General features: G+C 43.4%; 1 protein-coding gene across 3 annotated transcripts; it reads right to left on the bottom strand.

Annotated features, from left to right (window-relative positions):
- Positions 1-313: 313 nt before the first annotated feature.
- On the bottom strand, positions 314-20,708 carry LOC127577313 (aspartate aminotransferase, mitochondrial-like). 3 transcript variants are annotated; one of them, XM_052028418.1, is made up of 10 exons: positions 20,541-20,708; positions 12,462-12,618; positions 11,166-11,294; positions 7,896-7,955; positions 7,010-7,171; positions 6,041-6,145; positions 5,604-5,754; positions 3,986-4,151; positions 2,665-2,815; positions 314-1,414 (listed from the first exon to the last, which is right to left on the bottom strand). In XM_052028418.1, exons 1-10 carry the CDS (start codon positions 20,612-20,614, stop codon positions 1,292-1,294), a joined length of 1,278 nt encoding a protein of 425 aa, XP_051884378.1. In that variant the 5' UTR covers positions 20,615-20,708; the 3' UTR covers positions 314-1,291. The 3 variants fall into 3 exon arrangements, with proteins under 3 accessions (XP_051884378.1, XP_051884380.1, XP_051884381.1); XM_052028420.1 differs by having other exon boundaries at positions 20,523-20,677; XM_052028421.1 differs by lacking the exon at positions 20,541-20,708 and adding an exon at positions 18,483-18,635.
- Between the last annotated feature and the right edge of the window lie 54 nt (positions 20,709-20,762).

Below are 20,762 nucleotides of genomic sequence, written 5' to 3' on the forward strand. Positions count from 1 at the left end.
TACATGAGAGCTGAAGCCATAAATGGTGTTGTATTTACGTTGCCTCATCTGTCTGTTCAAATAGGTCTCACTAATCTCATCTTGGTAGGAATGACTCAATATGAAATGGATTATCTGATTCAAATTTGCCATTCTTGCTTCTATACTTTGAATAGATGGAATGGGACCAGTTCTGACCCCAATATAGTCTCCTCTTATTTCAAATGCTGAGTGTGGAATGCCCAGACTTCTGCAAAAGATATTTAATCAGCAGCAGGATGTAGACACAATTAAAACTAATTCTGCAGAATGCAAGACACACATGGAAGTACAATTACTAATTTAAGCAATTGCTTTATTGAGCCTGAGTACAGGTTTATAAGGCTCTAGATAATTCTTAAACAGGATTTACCAACTGGCAGCAAACCTAAGTTTGCTTCCACAGCCTTGTAACATCTACTTAGAACAGCTCTTTGAATTTCTTGTCCATAACAGTGCTGCCCCTTGGCAACCCTCAGCCAAGTATTTTAAAAATGCACAATGGTGAAAGCAATGCTTAAGCCAGATGTAACAGCTCCCGCCCCAGTGGAACCCACAATAACCCATCTACCATGAAAGGAGCCTATTGGCGAGGGGCCATGCCAAACAACCCACAGCATGATTACAAGGATTTCTGGGACCGAAAGAAATGTTCAATTGATTTTCCATAGGCGTATCAGTTTGACAAATACGAAGCTAAGCAATCATGCTTATGAATGTACTGCAGCCTTTGCACCTGCTAGCAGGGGTCTCACTGCTTGCAACATCTAGACTTTCTATTGGTAAAGGTGAAGAAAGGCCACATCCAGTGTTGAAAGCAGCTACCAGCAACATGCAAAATATTGGCATAACAGTGCTAAAGCAGATCAAGTGAAAACAAATGGCTGAGTAATTCTCTCCGAGGGCTGAAGCAAAGAAAATATACAAAAAGATAAAAACAGGGCAGCAGTCTGAAAAATTCCCAGGGCATGGGTGCTCACTGTAGAAAAATAGCACAGAGAGTATTTGAACAGTTTCTGCTGTACAAACCCATGCCTTCAAACAAGAGCAAGGAGACAAAACCTCACTCAGTTACTATTAGTTTACAAGGTGGACTTCAGGAGATTTCCCCCCCTCCCTTGTCAGCCAAGGTGCTTCAGTAATTAACATCCACCACACGGTAACAAACTACAATATCACACTGTACAAGTTGACTGGTCTCTGGCTGTGGTTAAAAGATGAATTTCTCTCTCTCCCCCCCACCCCCTCATGTCTTCCCTCTTTCTTGGATGCTTTATTTGGAGACTTTATGGATGCCATGTGCTAGATACCCTACATTGGAAGAGGTGACTCCAGCAATGGAGATCCGGCCATCCTTTGTCATGTAAATGGAGAATTCCTTCGTCAGACGCTCTACCTGCAGGTAAAATATCAAAGTACGACTGAGTTCCACTGTACATGAAGCAGTAAAATATAACTACAATTATTTCAATCCCGATGGCCAAGTTTAATACTACATGCCAGAAATTAATGGTTTGGGTTTCCCCAAACAGTGGGAATCCCTCAAATTCTCCTTATTGTCCCAGCAACTAATTTTCAATTTAAAATTTAGAAATATATTTTTTCCATGCTTTGAGTCTCATTAACCAGCTCATCATTAAGATGTTTTAAAAGCATAAGGGATTTAAATGATTCAACAATTGTGATTAATATATCCTAGTTAAAGTCTTGGTACAACAAACTTCTATTATATTTATGCACACATTTACATAGTTAAATATTGACACGAAATGTGACAAGATCTTGGCATGGTGCAAGGACAGAAAGGCTGAGGCATGCACGGGATTCCTTTAACGGATGAACCTTGTACTACTCTTAACGGATGCAGTGTTGTGGTTTTAGTAAGAAGTGGTCAGAGGCTGCGGGTTCAAATCCTATCATAGCAAGTTGTGAAATCAGCATTTAATAATCTGAGTTGGCTGCAGGATAATGACAAAAAATTAGTGGATTGTTAGAAAACGATGACTGACTCTTCACTACCTTTCAAGGTACAGATCTTGCCACCTCTGGCCAGTATAGTCTACACCTTGCTCAAGTCCCACAGAGGGCTGAGCAAAGGCCACTTAATTGCAAAACAGTAACTCAGGGCAAACCTTGTCTTGTCAACAAGGACTACATCCTGGGAACAAAATCAAGTCACATGTGGACGTCACAGTGATTGTATAATATAAAACTGACCACCAACTCCTACTGCATGGCAGAGGGTTCTCTGATGGGATGAATTCCCGGACCACAACACATTGAATAATAAGTCCACAAATGTACATCGAACCAGCGCTCTCTCTAGGCTGTGCTCCAACATTGACCTTGCATTGCCAGTTCTCTTTGTGTTGGAAATATATCAATTTCTTGATCTCAACTTCATTAATATTTATCTGCCCCACTCCCCAGCCAGGTTTCAGGACACCTTTGCTATTCCACTGTAATTTACCCCAGACCTCTCAGTGCCTTCACTGACTGATTTACTGTCTAGTTGCATGGTCGATTGTGGTCTGTACAATGGCCTTAGACTGCATTCCCGTTCAAATGGTCACCCATCCCTCCACCCTAGCACATTGTGCAGTGCCAAAGATTACTCCTCTGAATGAATCGGTGTCTTGGAATTACCTGTTCTGGTTTGAGTCCTGTGAAGCAAAACATTCCAATCTGGTCAGTAATGTGCTGCCAGTTGTGGATTGAGCCTTCCTTCTTCAGGTTCGACACTAGCTGCTCTCGCATGCTGATGATACGGTTCGCCATTACTTTCACCTCATCCAGCCTAGTCAGGGCCAAAGTAAAACAGTCTTACCTCTGCTGCAGAACAAACTCATTCAAAACAAAAATATGCCGGAGAATGAAACACTCTCCACTTCAGGCACAGCATCAAAACCAAGCCCGAGACTGTAAAACATGTGTTTCCTAACTCTGCCTTTAGCCCCAGACTCGCAGCTATGCCACTTATTGGGATGACATTGTTTTCCATACAAACCATCCTGTCACTTTTCTGGATACTCAATCCAATGGGGCCATTCAACACCACACCTTCGATACAAACACATAAGAGCTGAAATCCAGAGGGGAAGTGAGAGTTACTAACCTTCACATCAATGTAACATTTGTGTGTGCCAAAGCCCCAGTGAAACTGAAGTTGGTGGGGAACAGGACAAACACACACATGCCTGGAGTCATACTGGAGTCATGCCTGGAATTGACCCAATTCTGATACTAGAAACAAAGACACTTCTGGTGTTGAAGCCCATCTCAGCCCCTGAATGTCAGTGCTAGATTTCCTCAGGCCACTCTCCTAGTCTCAGCCTTCCTCAGCTGCTTCATCATGCAGTGAGAAGTGGGATGTTCACTGGTGTCTGTATAACGTTTGGTTCTACTTGCAACTCTTCAGATACAGTAATGAGGTCCACGTCTGAATGCAGCAAAATCTGGGCAACATCTTTGGCTGTTAAATGAAGACCAACATTTGCACCATACTGTTTACAGTCTTCAACAAATCTAACCTCCACCCCTTCCCATAACATTTCACAATTTCACACTCACACCAATGTCTCTTGTGGAGGTTTGAGGGGTGGTCAGTGGAGAGACTAACTAAAAACCTAACTCATACATGAATTACTTTGGCTACAAGGGGTCAAGTTGGGAATACTGCAGTAAAAATGAACTAATTCCTCACTCAGACTTTCCACCACGACCTACAAGGCACATTCCTCGTGTCTCCCCTCTGGCACTGCAGAGTCAGCCTATAGTGTCTCTCTGGAACAGTGCTTGATCCCTCACTCCTCCAAGTGAGGAGCAAGAGTGCTACTCTCTCAGCCACCGCTGATACAGATACTTAGCTCTCACACTGAGCCTGTGCCCCACTTCCACATGTCAGCAAGAAGTCAGACTACTTTGTGCTACAGCCAGACCTTCACCCTGTGTCTTTATCTGCACTCACCACTCTTTCCTGAGTTCTGCTGTGTTCATGATGGTGGCAGCAATGCGAGCCCCATTTAGCGGTGGGTTGGAATACATAGGACGGATCAGGATCTTCAGCTGGGATTCCACCCGCTTTGCCTCATCGGGGTCACTGCAGATTACAGTGAATCCGCCCACACGCTCGCCTGAAGGGTTAAAGAAAGCCCATTATGCTCTGTGGTTGAGCAGTAAGACCCAGAAGGCAACAGAGCAAATAAACCTCACGGAATCCATTTAGCAGTGTAGGATTAAGACTGAGAGCAGCTTAAGTATTTTCTGTCTTTCCAAGCTTACAGCATTGGCTAAATGCTTCAGAAACAGCCATTTCCTTGCTGGTCAAACTCCAAGCTGCATAATGCTGCACAGTGCAGGGCATTCAACACACTAAGGGCTTAAAGCTGTCCAAAGTATTCTTTCAGACCAAGAGCAGTGGATAATTATCCCAAGTAGGAATGATCAGCTGATATTTTTCTGCGTCTAAGCTCTGAAGTGTTAAGGCCAGTTATAATATTCAAACCCCTAATGCTGAAGTTCTCCAGAAAAATTTTCCTCTTTGGTTTCTAGAGTTATCATTCACAGGAGCAGAGGAACAACACACTGATCTACCCCAGGCCGCAGTTTTATCAAAGTCAACCCAACTGTAGGCACAGCTGTTGCCACAGAACAGTATTCTGATACCTGCTTTAAATCTTACTCTCGTCCCCCTTCCATCAGCTTCTCCCCAGTTTCACACCTTACTGTGGACACCTCACACATCTGCTTTCAGGGCAAAGATTCAGCTTCTCTGGCAGCCTGCAGAGAAAGCTGCTTTCCAGTCAGGCACTATAATGACTGGGAGCGGGAGTCCTGATCAGTTTTACCATTCTTTAACCCAGACCGCCTCCGTGGGTTTATTGTTATCCGACTGCTGTTTTCTATCACAGTGATTACATTTCAAAAGCACTTCATGGGCTTTAAACCACTTTGGGATGTCAAGGAAAGGAAGTGAAAGGCAGCACAACTGAGATCAGCTAACCCTTCACAAAACATCTATCCTCAGGGGCACCTGGCTTCTTTGGAAGATGACTGCACCGGGCAACAAGTTGAGATTACATGGAATTGAGAAAAGGTGAAACTAGAGAGTTGAGAATCTTTGGAACCCTCACTAAAAGCCGTGCTCAGTTAACACTATCATTCAAGGGACGCAAGTGTGAGCAGGAAAGAAAAGTTGAGGTAGAAGTTTGCCACGACGTTTTTGAATGATTAAACAAGCTGCATGGACTGCACGTCTTTCCCTCATTCCTACTTCCATTTATTTTCATTCCTGACTTTACGTCAGGCACAGTCACACAAAGAAGCTATTCCAGAAAGACACCATCTACCTCATTTGCACCTGTACTTCTCTCAGTGCTCTGATTTTTGAAGCTGCAAAGGCAGACGGACAGAGACACAAGCAGTCAACTCTGCCTCTCCTAGCAGAAAAAGTTACTTCAAAATTGAGACAGGTGGGCTGTTGAGATGCAAGTGATACCCTCAGTGATATGGGGACTGTACACACCAGTTGAATACCAAACTAAACTGTTTGGTAACTAAAAAGCATTTGGGGGCCATCTACTTACCATACAGTCCCATGTTCTTCGCAAAGGACTGTGAGAGAACCAGATTCATGCCCTGGTCAATGAAATAGCGCATGGCCCAGGCATCTCTGTCAGCATCGCCGCTGGCAAAACCCTGATAAGCCATGTCGAAGAATGGGAAAAGGTTTCTTTGCTGGAAAGAAGAAATTTGAAATCTTAGCTTCATACACGAGAGTCTGTCTGATCTAACTTTATTTAGCAAAATAGAAGTTACACCTTTTTAACATCCAAGAACATACCTCCCATTATATACCAGATACAGTGGAATGTGACAGGTGCCCCATTACTTACTGATTTTTATTCACAAAGCACTGCATACCTACAAGCAAGACTTTGCTTTGTGCACCTCTACCGCAATGGAAAAGTGGGTTTAGCTTCAATACGTGACACTTAAAGACACCGCAGAACCTGCTGCTCACCTTAACGACGGCAGCCAGCTCCTTCCATTGCTCCGGTTTTGGGTCTACCCCCGTGGGGTTGTGAGCACAGGCATGGAACAGGATGATGGCCTGCTCTGGGAGTTTCTGCAGGAAAATGAGGAAGAATACAAATAAAAATCCAAAGTCACCTTCTGCAACTGCAAGTATGTTAAACCCTTACTTAACAAGTCTGTGATATTTTGACTTTGTGATCTGCAGCAAAGCAGAAGCTGTACAATGCGGAATCTATGAGTCACCATCCAGTGCACAGTTCCCAGAATATTAAATACCCACAGTTCTGACAAAGTGTATTCAACCTGAACCGTTAACTGTTTCTCTGCCCACAGATGTGGCCTGACCTGTTGAGTGCTTCCAGCATTTTCCATTTTTATTTCAGGTTTCCAACATCTGCAGTTTTTTTTTGTTCTGTGCTTCAGAACTGAACTTAATTCGCAGTTAAGGTTAAGCCATTAGAGGGAGGCTTTCTTTGGCAATGTGTTGGGGAACTGCGTGGATTCAAAATTTGCTGAAACTAGGAATTAATCTTTTAAATTTTCATTGGAGAACTTTGAAAACGAAGCAGATGGGATATTTGGATGCTGAATTCCTCCGTTTACATTGTAATTGGTCAATCTTCTCATCTGGCATTTGTGGGGTGGCTCAAGAAATATTGCTGTAATTGTAAACATATGGTGTTTTCTCTTGAAAATAATTAATTGAATACAAATTGTTTTAAATTTCCAAATTAAATGCAATGTCCCTTTGCATTCCAAGACAGAATCTCAACCATGATCTGTTTACCCAATTGCCAGCTACATGCAGACTTGGCTTCTCATAACTAGCAGCAAGTACATTCTTCATATTGAGGGTGTTGCATTATACAAAGTTATTGGGTAGTGGCTTACACCAATCTATAATTACAAGCCTCATCAGCATTATATTTATGAACCAGCTTAACCACACACTCACCGAAATGTCCTCCAGCGCTCCAGCAAAATCAAAACCACAGGTCTTAGGATCATAATAGCGATAACTTTTGACTTCAAAGCCAGCATCCCTGAAGATTGGTGTGTGGTTGCCCCAGGATGGTTTGGGCAGATAGACCTCTCGACTGTTCTTGTAAAACTGATGCTGTAGGGTAGAAAAAGTACATCACTGTGGCACATTGGTGTCAGGCTGTTATTTTGTACTCTTGTCCTCTACCTTCCACCTTTGTGCCACCACATTCACCAAACAGGGAACCTTCCATTTTACTGCGCCACACACATCACTGTTAATCAATACGCTACATGATACACTTGTGATTAACTTAAAAAAAAAAGTTACAGGAGGATTAGAACAGGAGTAAGGAGACCTTACTGAAGAAAGAGTGAGTGATGTGTTGCATGACCCCAGATTTGATCTTTTCAGCAAGACCTTGCTGTTACACATCTCTCACCTTACATAATGCTAAAAGCAGCCTGCTGGCAAATGTGAGGCTTTCAAATATTAAAATCGTTAATCAAGATAATAAGAAACACCAATTTTCTTAAAAATAAGGCTTCACCATGTTTTAATTTCTAAATGTTCTCAGATAGCAGTGTTAAATACCCCTATAATTCTCCCAAAGGATTAAAAAACAGAAAGTAAGTTAGGAACCAGTCTTGGAGCTTTGGAGACCCTGAAGGCTCAGGGAGAATTCTGTAGGAAAGGATTGCCAGTTTTGAGATCCTGAGGAAATCTGTTGAAACCACACAAGAAACCTTGATGTTAAAGACTCTGCAGGTCACGGTATCTGTAGTTTAGGTGGAAGGAAGTTCAGATGATCTGATACAAAAGCGTGAGATTTACTCTAACAGATAGTGCTGCTACTTACCAAAAAATTAGCACCGACTCTCAGAGATCCAGTTCCAGAAATGGTTTGCACAGTGATGTACTGAAATCAAAAGGAAGCTCTAATTAATGATTGTGTATTTGGAAAATATTCAATACCCACAGAGAGAGAAAGCACTCAATTAAACGAGAGTGATGAGACTACAAGTAGTAGAACTAGGTAATTCAGTGTTGCAGTTTCATCCATGTGAAATACAATGCAAACTGGTGAGTAAGGGGGCCAAGGCCATAAATCCAGGGTGTCTGCCCACTGTTATTGGAAACACGTGCCAACACATAACTGTGCTGATCTGGGGCAAATTGGGATACTTGTCTCAAAAGACTTGATGGATATTTAATTTGGAAAACAAGAAAACTCACACCGATTCCATGGAGTTCAATGTTCACACTGATGAGCAGGATGAAGGGAGCTTTACTCAACAGCCTTTATCAATTTGCCCCCCACCCATCTCAAATTTCGTGGCTTTGCCCCTACTTATCATTAACCTCCACATATGCCTAAACAGCTGCAAAGTCTCCTTTCCTCAGACCCTGGCATCTTGCGCATCCTCTGTTGCGCCACTGGCTGTTGTGATTTCAGCTGCCCTAAAATTCGTTCCCTAAGCTCCATCTACCTTCTTTTCCTTCCAGAAGGACTTAAAACCCACAATGTTGACCAAATGTTTGAACAACTTTCTAAAATGCCTCCTTTGGCATGGTGTTACAGATGTTTGTAACCATTTTTGAATTGCTTTGAAGCATCTGTTGCTGCTGATGGGTAACAGTTTGATCAATGCTATATTGTTCAGAGCACCATCATTGCTCAAGTTGCCCAAATTTAAAAAAAAATCTAATAAGAGGTGAAGACCCTTTGTGGACGTGATCCGTCTTTATAAGAATTGTGGGACCAAGCAACTAAGTAGTTCATCCCATTAAGAGGAGAGCAAATTTCTCCAGGCCAGTGTTGCAAACCAGCCCAAACACATTAACTAGTACTAGTGACAGGAACAGGTCAACCAGCCCCTTGAGTTTGCCCTGCCATTCCATGAGATCATGGCTGATCAGATCTTGGTCTCAGACCCACTTTCCTACTCGGTCCCTGGAGCTGCAAAAATCTAAGCAACTTGGCAATGAATACATTTAGACTCGCATCTCCACAGCACTCCAGGCCAAAGAATTTCAGATCTGGTGTACAATCTGAAGTTCTGCCCTAGTTTTAGATTCACCCACCAGGGGAAACATCCTCATAACATCTACCCTATTAAGGCCCCTCAGAATTTTGCATGTTTCGGCTAGATTACCTTTCATTCTTCCAAACTCTAGCGCATAGGCAAAATCTGCTTAATTTGTCTTCAGGAATCAATCTAGTGAGCCATCGCTGTACCTTCTCAAGGCAAGTGTACCCTTCCTTCAGTAAGGAGACCAGTACTCCAGATATGATAGTTTTAGCAAAACTCACCTCCATTTTATTACTCTATCTCCCTTTCAACAAAGACTAATATCCCATTTGCCTTGCTAATTACTTGCTGTATCTGCAAGCTAACTTTTTCTTGAGACCTAGACCTCCCTGAACACAAGCATTCAATAGCCTCACACTATGTAGATAATATTCTACTTTTCCATCCTTCCAAAATAGATAGCTTATATTTCTGCATATTGTGCTCTGTCATGTTTTTGCCCACTCAGTTAACCTATCTATATACTTTATTTGATTCATTATGTCCTAAACTTCCTTTCCTATCTATATTTGTATTGTCAGCAACTTCACTTAGTCCCTTTGGCCGTCTATTAATAAAGATTACAAATAGCTGACGCCTTCCCACCGATTCCTGAGACACTGCAGTAGGTACAGCCTGCAAAGCTAAAAAAATGACCCATTTAATCTGACTCTTATACTTTCTCTCAATTAACCAATCCTCCCGTTCTTCATCAACAATACTACAAGCCCTAATTTTATGCAGCAACTTAAAGTTTTACTTACAGTGTGGTAACAGGCCATTCCAGCCTAACGAGTCCACGCCGCCCATTTTAAACCCAAATTAACCTACCCGTACGTCTTTTGGAAATCCAAATACTCATACACTGGTCTCCAAAGTTCACCCAACTAGTTAAAGGCATTTAAATTAATACAACCTATCCTCACTGATAGAGTAAACGTATCTCAGTGCCAGTTTGTTATGAAACTTTGAGAAAATGTTGCAACACTGTTTTGATCAACCTTTCCTCTTCAATAAGTAACACAAAGATTAAATTCAATAGTGTTCTGTTTGTGGGACTTTGCTGTGCACCCACGTAAAAGTTGCTGCTTTTTAAAAGTAGTTAATTGGTTTACAGCTCTTAGTACACTGAGAATATAAGTAGTTATATCAATGCAAGTTTTTTTTTAATTCATTATATTAGAGAGGGTGAATACACATGATACTTTGCAATCGCAGAAGATCAATTAAAATTAAAAGAGTCATACAGCATGGAACAGGCATTTCAGTCCATTGATAATAATCCCATTAAATTCTTCCCACATTCCCATCAACATCCCCCCACCTCAGGTTCTACCACCCACCAAGAGTGCTAATTGTTTGATGAGCAATCTCTGCATTTTCTGTAGGAAAAATCTCAGGCTTAGCACTGAGCAACTCTGAACTTGGTTTATCAGTCCTTACAGCTCTTTAGATAAACTGTTTCTACATTGCTCTTAGCTTTCCTAAAACCTAGGTCATGCTATCTCTCTCCTATGATAATAAGTTCATTTTGGTATCATCTTCCCCAAATCCTATAATCTGCTTAAACTTTTGAATGATATTCGATGTGCACAAAAATCTGACCATCCCTGTGGTCTGTTCAAATCAAGAATAAATTATTCCCACTAATTGTCTATAAATTCATCCTGGTACATGGATTAGCAATGGTTTCAGTTTAACTGGAGTAATTTATGGAACAGTACAGGCCCTCTGGCCCATGATGTTGTGCCGATGTTTTATCCTGCTCTATTATCCACCTAACCCTTCCCTCCCACATAGCCCTCCATTTCTCTATCATTCATGTGCCTATCTAAGAGTCTCTTAAGTGTCCCTAATGTATCTTTCCCCACAACCTCTGCCTTTATCAAACCTATATCTGCCCAGTTTTACTAAAGAGCTCCCCTGTAGTTCCCCATCCCATTAGACCATTCACCCCACTACCCTCATTGACTGCTTCACTTATTAGCTCGAGAAACCCAGGAATGCTGCTCTTCTGCTTGCCGAGCCCTGATCATTAGAAAAACATAGCTCCTTACCCGTCCACTCTTGACGACTTCACTGTTGTTCCCTAGAGCCAGCTCTGCACAGGCCTTGTTGAAGTCTGCCAGGCCACCAATAGGGAGGTACTCTTTGTCCATTTTCTTTGCTGCAATTTGGCTCTCGGCCTGTCAAGAATATCAAGACAACAAGGTACTCGTCAGCAGTAGTGATATCTGAGGCACTGATTAAGCTGATAAAACAATTAGGAAGTTCAGTTTCTTTTCCAGTACAGCCCTTTCCCTGAAAAATTATTCACTCTTGGCCATTCCTGAGAGAAGCATGATTTAACTGAAGTTAAAAAGAAACAAAGCACTGGAATGAGTTTGGTGTTATCAGCTGCATCTTGGCAATGTCCTTCAACACCATCACCTCCCACCCTTCTCCACTGCCTTATGATACATACTTTCAACAGATACATGTTATTGTTGCAACCAAGATTCCGGATTAGTAATCTACAAGGTTAAATTAGTAATACAGAAAATTTTACTTCCAATCCCGTCATTTAGGGTTGTGAATTTGAATTCATTTACATTTTTTTTCCCCACAAAGTGATTATTGGTGAAAGTGATCACGAAGTTGTTGGATTGTGAATCCAGTCATACAGCTCTGGGGCTCAGAAAGGCACTCAGTGCTTGTGTGGTTCACGGTGTCACCACCATGATCACGGAGCAACTAGGATTAAGCAGTAAGGGCCACTTCCTAATGACTTCTAATTCCAAGAATGAAAGTAATTCCCTCTGAAGCTCTTTGTGCTTTGACAGCCCTACGCTCAACTAAATGGCAGCCATTTCGTAAGGAGGCTGAAGATCTGAGAAAGGAAAACAAATTCTGAATCCCAGGTTACAGTTCTGGTCCTGAAGCTAAGATTTTGATATGAATAAAAAAAGCTAACAATAATAAGCTTGAAGCAGCATTTCAACAGACTACACAGTGGACTCTATTAGGCGGGGTCTTATCAAAATGTTAAGAAAGCCCCCCTTTTTTCACGTCATACTCTTTAGTCAGCAGCATCAACTACAAGTTGTAACAGATGTTACTCTAAAACAGATGAGCTTTCAGTAAATAAAAGGTCATGAACCCAAGGCACCAACTTTCTCTTCACAAATGCTACCTGAAGTGGTAAGTATTTTGATTTTCTTTCTTTATTTCTTTCACTTTCCAAGCTCGTACCAACCGCAGCCAGTTCCCAAGGCTTCTCCCATTGTTCAGAGTGAAGAGACCCTGAGTCCACAGAGGGATTTGGTATTTCTTCACCATAACCCACTTCGAAAAAGAATGCTCATTTTACTCACCTTTCGGACAGAGTTCAACACAAATGGCTTCCCGCTGTCATCACGGTATGCACCAACACCCAAGTTCATTTTCTTGGGATTGCTGTCACGCTTGAAAGCTTCAGTAACCCCAAGAATTGGGTCAGGGGGGCCCATTTCCACATGTGACCACACCGAGCTGAAAGATTATTGGAAAGTATATTTCAGCAAGTTTTTATTCAGAAGGTTATTAGTTTGAATTCATTTTAAAACTGCATAATAATCTGTTATAGTGGATTATAATTGCACAATTATAAGGAATTAGCTTGTTTTATAATTAGCATTTATAATCCCCAAGTAACAATGCGCACTTTCCTACCAATTGTGCTGCTGTGGAGGTACCACTCAGAATAACAGTATAACCACAAAGTGACAAATTAATGTAGAAAATCATATTTACAGAACAAGGGAACATCTGGCCCATTGTGAACATGAAGGCCAAAGAAAACCCATCTGCCTTAATTCACAGCTCATGGTCTGCATCCTTGCAAGTTATAACATGCCCATCTGGTTACTCATTTAAGATCATTTCAGTTTGAAATCTCACCAACAACTGGTGAAAATCTTTTCCTCAGCTTCTGTCTAAACCTGTTATAGTAACCTCAAATCTATGGTAGTTATTGAATTTACAAATGTTACTTTTGAAGGATAGATGTTGATGGCACACTGGAAATAATCCACTGCTCGTCTCGTGAAGTGTGTGAACAGGCATACACTTTGATTTACAGTCACATCTAACAGACGGCACCACCAACAATGCAGCACTTCCCCAATACTACACCAATATGTAAGTTTGTACTTACATGCTCAAATCCTAAAGAGGCTGAACTACTTAGCATCTACTAAGTAAAGAACTCCTGATGTGGGAAGAGGCCACTCGTGATGCTCCTTGGAGCACAACTAAAACATTTAAAAGAAATTCAGCTCAGGGAAACTGTGACCCACACAAGTCAGAGACAGGTTGACTGCAGGAAGAGAAAATGGAACCCTGTGTCCATGTCCCTAACCTGGAGAGCATTACTCCACTGACTAAACCCAGTTACATTCTGCAGGATTGCACAATGTTTGCACAAAAGAGGCAATTTTACAATGTCCCCAGTAATGTTTCCAGTCTAACTTTAAACAAAGGCAGGTAAACCATAAAATCATCCACATTGTCTCAAATCAGATCAGAAAATGATGGTCAGATGCATCTCTCTGAAGTGGCTGATGAACTGTCAACAATGAGCTACATTTTAAAAGAGGCCAATAGAAGGCTTCATCCAGCCGGTTTGTGCAATGAAACAGCACAGATGGAGAGAAGGGTGTGCGTCAGGAGTGGGCAGGTGCGCGTGAGAGAGTAAGAAAGAGAGATGTGTTAGAGAAAGAAAGGAAAACAGTGTGGTATTGAAAAGAGAGAGAGAGAGCAAGCAAGAAAGAAAGATGGGGGATAGAGAGAGAAAAGCAAGAAAGATGGAGAAAGAACAGGTGGAGAGCACGGAAAGAATGAGTGAGAGGGGGGTGGAGGGGTGATAGAGCATGAGAGCGGGCAAGTGACGTAATTCTGAAGTTGCAGAACAGTCCAGGTACTAAACGCAGTCTGGATGACTTGGAGAAAAGGCAACCTTCACAATACCCAGCAGGCCTTGACCTAGCAAGGAGATGTGGATTGAGAAATTGAAACCCACATGAAACACAAGTGGGCCATATTTCCATTTTGAGAACAGTTGGGAAATTGGGCACACGCTGTGATTAAAAATACAATAATTAGGTCACGTTTATATCAAAATGTATTTGCATGATCACAAATTTAAAATCTTCAAAAATTAGCACAAATAGTAGATGTCATTGAATATAATTACTTGCACACTTGCATTAAAAGATACTGTATCATTTAGGAACTGAGTATTTTGCATCGGTCTTCACTGTGGAGGACATCAGCAATATACCTGATAGTCAGGGGTTAAGGAGGATAGAACTGAGTTCAGTCAAGATTACTGGAAAGGTGGTGCTCGGGAAGCTAAATGGACTAAAGACAGATAAGTCTCCCGGACCAGATGAAGTGCACCCTCAGGTTCTGAAGGAGGTGGCTTTAGAGATTGTGGCAGCATTGGAGATGATTTTCCAGGAATCAATAGACTCCAGCATGGTTCCGGAGGACTGGAGGGTCACAGATGTAGTTCTGCTGTATAAGGAAGGTGGGATGAGGTTATGGAATACCTAGAGGTGCAAGGCAAGATAGGTCCAAGCCAGCCTGGTTTCATGAAAGGAAGATCCTGCCTGACCAACCTATTGGAGTTTTTTGAGGAAATCTCAGGTAGGGTGGATAAGGGAGAGGCTGTGGACATTGTGTATTTAGACTTTCAAAAGGCCTTCAACAAGGTGCCACACAAAAGGCTGATTAATAAGGTGAGAGCTCATGGAATTACAGGAAGGATATTAGAATGGGTGGAGCATTGGCTGGTAGGCAGAAAGCAAAGGGTGGGAATAAATTGGCTGCCGGTTACCAGTGGTGTCCCGCAGGGGTCGGTTTTGGGGCTGCTTCTTTTTACATTGTACATCAATGATTTGGATTATGGAGTAAATGGTTTTGTGGCTAAGTTTGCAGACGACACCAAGATAGGTGGAGGATTAGGGAGTACTGAAGAAACAGGAAGGTTGCCGAAAGACTTAGATAGTTTAGGATAATGGGCAAAGAAATGGCAGGTGAGATTCAATGTTGAGAAATGTTACGGACTCAGTGAAAGTCCCTTTAAGATAGAGAGTGTGTGTGTATGTGTGTGGGGCGTGCTTACGTTAATAGAAGATAAAGGACGTAATGACGTTGTTGAAGAAGTTAGAAGGAGAGAGAGAGAAGGGAGAGAGACACCAGCCTGCTTGTTTTCTCTATCGATGGATGAGAAACAATAACTGTGTTTGCCACTGAAATCCATGTATGGAAGTTGGAAGTAATCCGGTGGAGTTCACTTTGTTGCTGACCTGTAGAAGGAAACAGGTATTTGTGTGTGGACGACCACGGTTCGGATGCTTTTGGGGTGAGGAAGTCACTACCGAGTAAACACTGAAGTGTCGTTTGGGTTCCATCGTGGAACATTTGGATTTCGTATGTACTCTCTCTCTGTTTTTCTACATCTACATCTAATCTTCAGACAACGGTGGTTGTTGAAGAAGCCCTTGCTCATGTTTCACCTTATGGCTTGCGGAACTGAACTTTAAGAACCATTCCGGAACTGGGAGTTTTGGACTTTGTCACACACACACACACGAAGAGTTTAATTTTGGGGTTAACGTTCGAGGTTTAACATTTTTGAATTCTAACATACTAACATTTTTTTTTTATTTTTATTTTACGTATTCTCATAAGTAGTGATTAATAAAATAGTTTTTAACACTGAATCATGCTCAGTGTGTTTCTTTTGTTGCTGGTTTGTGACAAGAAATGTGTGGTTGTACACTTTGGAAGAAGAAATAAACAGGCAGATTATTATCTAGATGGGGAGAAAATTCAAAGTACAGAAGTGCAAAGGGACTTGGGGGTCCTCATGCAGGATACCCTAAAGGTTAACCACCAGGTCAGATCGGTGGTTAAAAAAAAAGCGAATGCTATGTTGGTGTTCATTTCGAGAGGTATAACGTATAAAAGTAAGGAAGTGTTGATGAGGCTCTACAGGGCACTGGTGAGGCCTCATTTGGAATACTGTGTGCAGTTTTGGGCCCCATATCTTAGGAAGGATGTGCTGATGTTGGAGAGGGTTCAGAAAAGATTTATGAGGATGATTCCCAGAATGAAAGGGCTTACATATGATGAGCATTTGTCAGCTCTTGGACTGTACTCACTGGAGTACAGAAGAATGAGAGGGGACCTCACAGAAACATTTCAAATGTTGAAAGGACTGGGCAGAGTAGATGTGGCTAAGCTGTTTCCCTTGGTGGGTGAGTCCAGGACTAGAGGGCACAATCTTAGAATTAGAGGGTACCCGTTTAAAACAGAGATATTTCTTTAGCCAGAGGATGGTGAATTTGTGGAATTCTTTGCCACATACAGCTGTGGAGGCCCGATCATTGGGGGTGTTTAAAGAGGAGATTGATGTGTCTCTAATTAGTCAAGGTATCAAGGGAATATGGGGATAAGGCCAGAAATTGGGGCTAGATAGGAATAGTTTAGTTTAGCTCATGGAGCAGACTTGATGGGCCAAATGGCCTACTTCTGCTCCTTTATCTTGTGATCTCGTGAATCACAACGTCTTAATAGTAAATTGCTGTAGTTTTATTAACATACAGCTAAAATTAGTTATTACAAAATCATTTTAATAGTATCAAGTCCTTCAAGTGGGAGTAACCTAACTAAAATTACTGAACCATTTACTAGTTTAATCAGTGTATACTTTTAGTTTCTTAAATTACTTTGCAGAAGGTGAAAGCTTTAAAAATATGCCTTGATGCCCAAGAACATGAACCCAATCTGAGAAGCTCCATGATAATTGTTTTGATCTTTAGGCAAAAAGATTTTTGAACTCATCTTATGCTTGACTTAGCTTGTTTAATTCTCCATTCTTTTTCACTGGTTCAGTCAATTTCACCTTACCCCAGCATTTGTGATCACAGTTGCTATGTGTCTGAGTTTAATCAGTTCTGGGAATGTGTGCCACATGCTCCTGAATCATTATCAGTGAGACGACACCAGTCACGTTGCAAAGCAAAACAGAGTTGGCACCTTGTCCCAAGAGGCTGTGTATTATACAGGTACCAAGGTTTATAAGTCTATTTAAGTTTTGTGTGCAAGGGCTCCAAGGTGGTTCAAAAGATGGGTATAAATAATGAATGGTCAACTCTGGTTAACGCAAAATACAGAGATTGCTAAAAGGTCCACATGCAATTCAATAGCACTCCCTTCTGGGTCACTTGCATTGGATTACAACAGTAATTACTTAATCCTGCTTTGCAATGCAAATTGCAAAATATCACAAGAATAGAAAAAGACAGGTGTTTTGAGCACAACTCTTGGTTAACTCACTTCCCTGCAATAGCAAATGCAACTCCAATATGAAGAAGTCGAGAGGATTAAAGATTAAAAAAATGTTGACTGGCTAGCTGAAAATCTTCTCTGCTACAAAGTTCCTGCACAAAGCTTTGAACAGTTTCAAGTTAATTGCTGGCTCAGAGGGATTTATAGCATCACAGTGATTTGAATGCAGCAAGAATTGGGAATCTCAATTCAGGAATGCTGCAAGGACAAGGAGCTTTACAGAAGTAATTGGACTCTGATGAATGTGACAGCAGAGATAACACTAAAGGCACTATGAATAAATGTACAAAACAAGTACAACGAAACAGATAAAGAGCAAGGAAATGCATTTGATCTAGCAGCTGTTACAGAATGGTAGTTGTGGACTGACCAGGATAGCAGTGTCCTATGCTAAACCATCTTCAGCTTCTTCATCAATAGACTTTCTTCTATCACAAGGTCAGAAGTAGGATGTTTGTTGCTGATTGCATGATGTTCCATTGCAATGACAGCTCCTCAGCAAATGAAAAAGACTTGCAAGCAGCAAGACTGAAGACAATATTCAGGCATGGGCTGATAAGTGGCAAGTAACATTCATGCCACAGAGGTGCCAAGCAATGATCTCCAACAAGGGGGGTAACCACCTACCATTACCATTCAATGGCATTACCATCACTGAGTCTCCAACCACCAATATCTTGGGGGGTCACTGTTGATTAGAAACTCAACCAAGCCCAGGCAACATCACATGGTTACAAGCAGGATAGAGGCTGGGTGTCCTGCAATGAGCAACTCGCCTTCTGTCCAAAACCATACCATCATCCACAAGTCAGGAACATGGAGTACTTTCCTCTTGCCTGGCTGAGTGCAGCTCCAACACTCAAAGCACTCAACAGCATCCAGGACAATACAGCCTGCTTGACTGGCACCCCATCCTCCACTACAGACATTCATTCCTTCCTCCACCAACACATGGTAGCTGCAGTATATACCACGTACAAGATGCACCAGTTACATACCTGGGCTACTCCAACAGCACCTCCCAAACCAGCAACCTCTAACTCCAAAGGGCAGCACAGTAGGGCTGTTGGTACTTCAGCTGTTTCCTAGTTCCAGCAACCCAGGTTTGATTCCGATCGGTTCTCTGTGTGGGTTCCATATTTTTTTTTACTGTGACTGCAAGGGTTTCCTCCTATATCCCCCCTACATGGTGGTTGGTGACAACTGTAAATTGCCCCTAGGATGGCAGGCGAGTTCTGTGGAGAGTTGATGGGCATGAAAGAGAGAATATGATAAAATGAATTGGAGAATGGGATTACTGAGAGCCAACATTGACTCAATAGGCCAAGTGGCCTCCTATGCTGTAAGGAAGTACACGAAAGAAGACATGGTAACATCACCAGCTGCAGATTTCACTCTGTCGTATACCATTCCTGATTTGGAAATACATCACCAGATATTTACTGTTGCTGGAACTTCCTCCTCACTAGTACAGTAGGAGCACTTTCACCAGACATGCAGTGGTTGAAGGAGGCTGCTCACCATTAAGGGCAATATTGGATGAGCAATAAATTTCAGCCCTACCAACCATACACAAATACTAAAAAGAATAAAAATAATTGGATGGAACTATGAAACATCAAGGGGAGGCAGCACTAGAGGAATTGCTGTAACACAGGGCAGAGCATAAATCTGGAAAGGACAGTAGATAAATATTGATGGATTGCTTTTGTATACTGCATTGGAGTATCCGTGTGGATTTTTAGGATTCCAAGGATGTTGCCTACAATGGAGGGCTTGAGTTATGAGAGATTGGAGTTTGGACTATTTTCCCCCAGAGTGTAGGAGGCCGAGGGGTGAACTGATAGACGTTTATAAATATGACGGGCGCAGATAGAGTGTAGTCTTTTCCCCCATGGTAGTGGAGTCTAAAACTAGAGGGCATAGGTTTAAAGTGAGTCAAGTCGAGTTTATTGTCATGTACACAGGTATGGTGAGATACAGAACGATGAAAAACCTGCTTGCAGCAGCATCATAGGCACGTAGGTACAGACAACACAGAATACAAATCATACACAAATTATGCACAAAGTTATACCATAAAGTGGGGGGAAAAGACTGCACAAAAGCAAGACCTTATTGCAAAATAAAACAATTGAAGTCCATGGTAGTGCAAGGGGTGTTCCATTGCTGAGGCAGTGATTAGGGTTGTGCAGGTCGGCTGTAGGGAAGGAGCTGTCCCTGAGCCTGGTGGGGTGGGACTTGAAGCTCGTCCCTCCTGCCCGGACGGCAGCTTGGAGAGGGGGCAAGATGTAGAGGGGGGACCTGACGGGCAGGTTCCCCCACCCCACCGAGGGCGGTGGGTGCATGGAGGGAGCTGCCAGAGGCGGCGGGAGAGGCAGGTACAGTCACCGCGTTTAAAAGCCATGAGGACAGGGAGCGGTTCAGGGGCCGAGGAGCCCGTGCTGCGGGGACGTGAAGCCGGCGGCTTCCACCCTCACCCTGAGCCAGGCCGCCGCAGAAAATGGAGGCTCCCTGCCCGGCCCGGCCCGCGGTGGGCCGGGTCTCCATGGCGACGGCGCCCGGCCCGGCCCGCCACCCCTCTCCTGCCCTTTAACGTCTCCCCGTCAAGGGCACCGCCGCCGCCGCCGCCACCACCATGCGGGAGGGCGGGGCCCGGCGCGCCCCCTCCACCAATCGCCAGGCGGCTGTCAGCCGGCCCCGCCTGACTGACAGGGAGGAGGCGGCGCCTCGCTCCCTTCCCCGCCAATCGGCGGCCCGGAAAGAGCGGGAGACGGGCATGAGTGACACGAGGGAGGCGGGGCTTCCAGCGCCGCTCCGCCAATCAGAGACCGACGTGAGCCGGGCGCCCGTCCACACGGGGGGGGGGGGGGGGGGGGGAGGAAACCGGCGCCACCGAATAACTTCAGGTCCCTGAAGCCAATGTTAACGGACGTGCCCCTCAGCTTAGAGCAAGCGGCTGTCGTCGGGCCGCGCTCTGTTTCCACGGCAACCAATTTAAAATCACATCTTGAGGCGGTGAAAGGGCCGTGGCTCACCCTTCGAGCGGTGGTTACCTGGCTCGGGCGGAGGCGGCGGCCAGGGCCGGGTGGTGGGCGGCCGCGGACAGGATTCTGTACGAGCTCAGCATCGCCGTGGCGGTTGGAGTTGGGGAGGCGGCGAGGTCAGCGGCGGCTTTATATAACCTCGGGGGGGGAGACCGACGAGACCCGAGCGCGGCGGCAAGAGGGGACCTCGGTGCTGGAACATGCGCGCTGGCTCCGTCACAGCGACACCTC

Source organism: Pristis pectinata, chromosome 13 (genome assembly GCF_009764475.1).
Source record: "Pristis pectinata isolate sPriPec2 chromosome 13, sPriPec2.1.pri, whole genome shotgun sequence".
NCBI classification, from domain to species: domain Eukaryota; kingdom Metazoa; phylum Chordata; class Chondrichthyes; order Rhinopristiformes; family Pristidae; genus Pristis; species Pristis pectinata.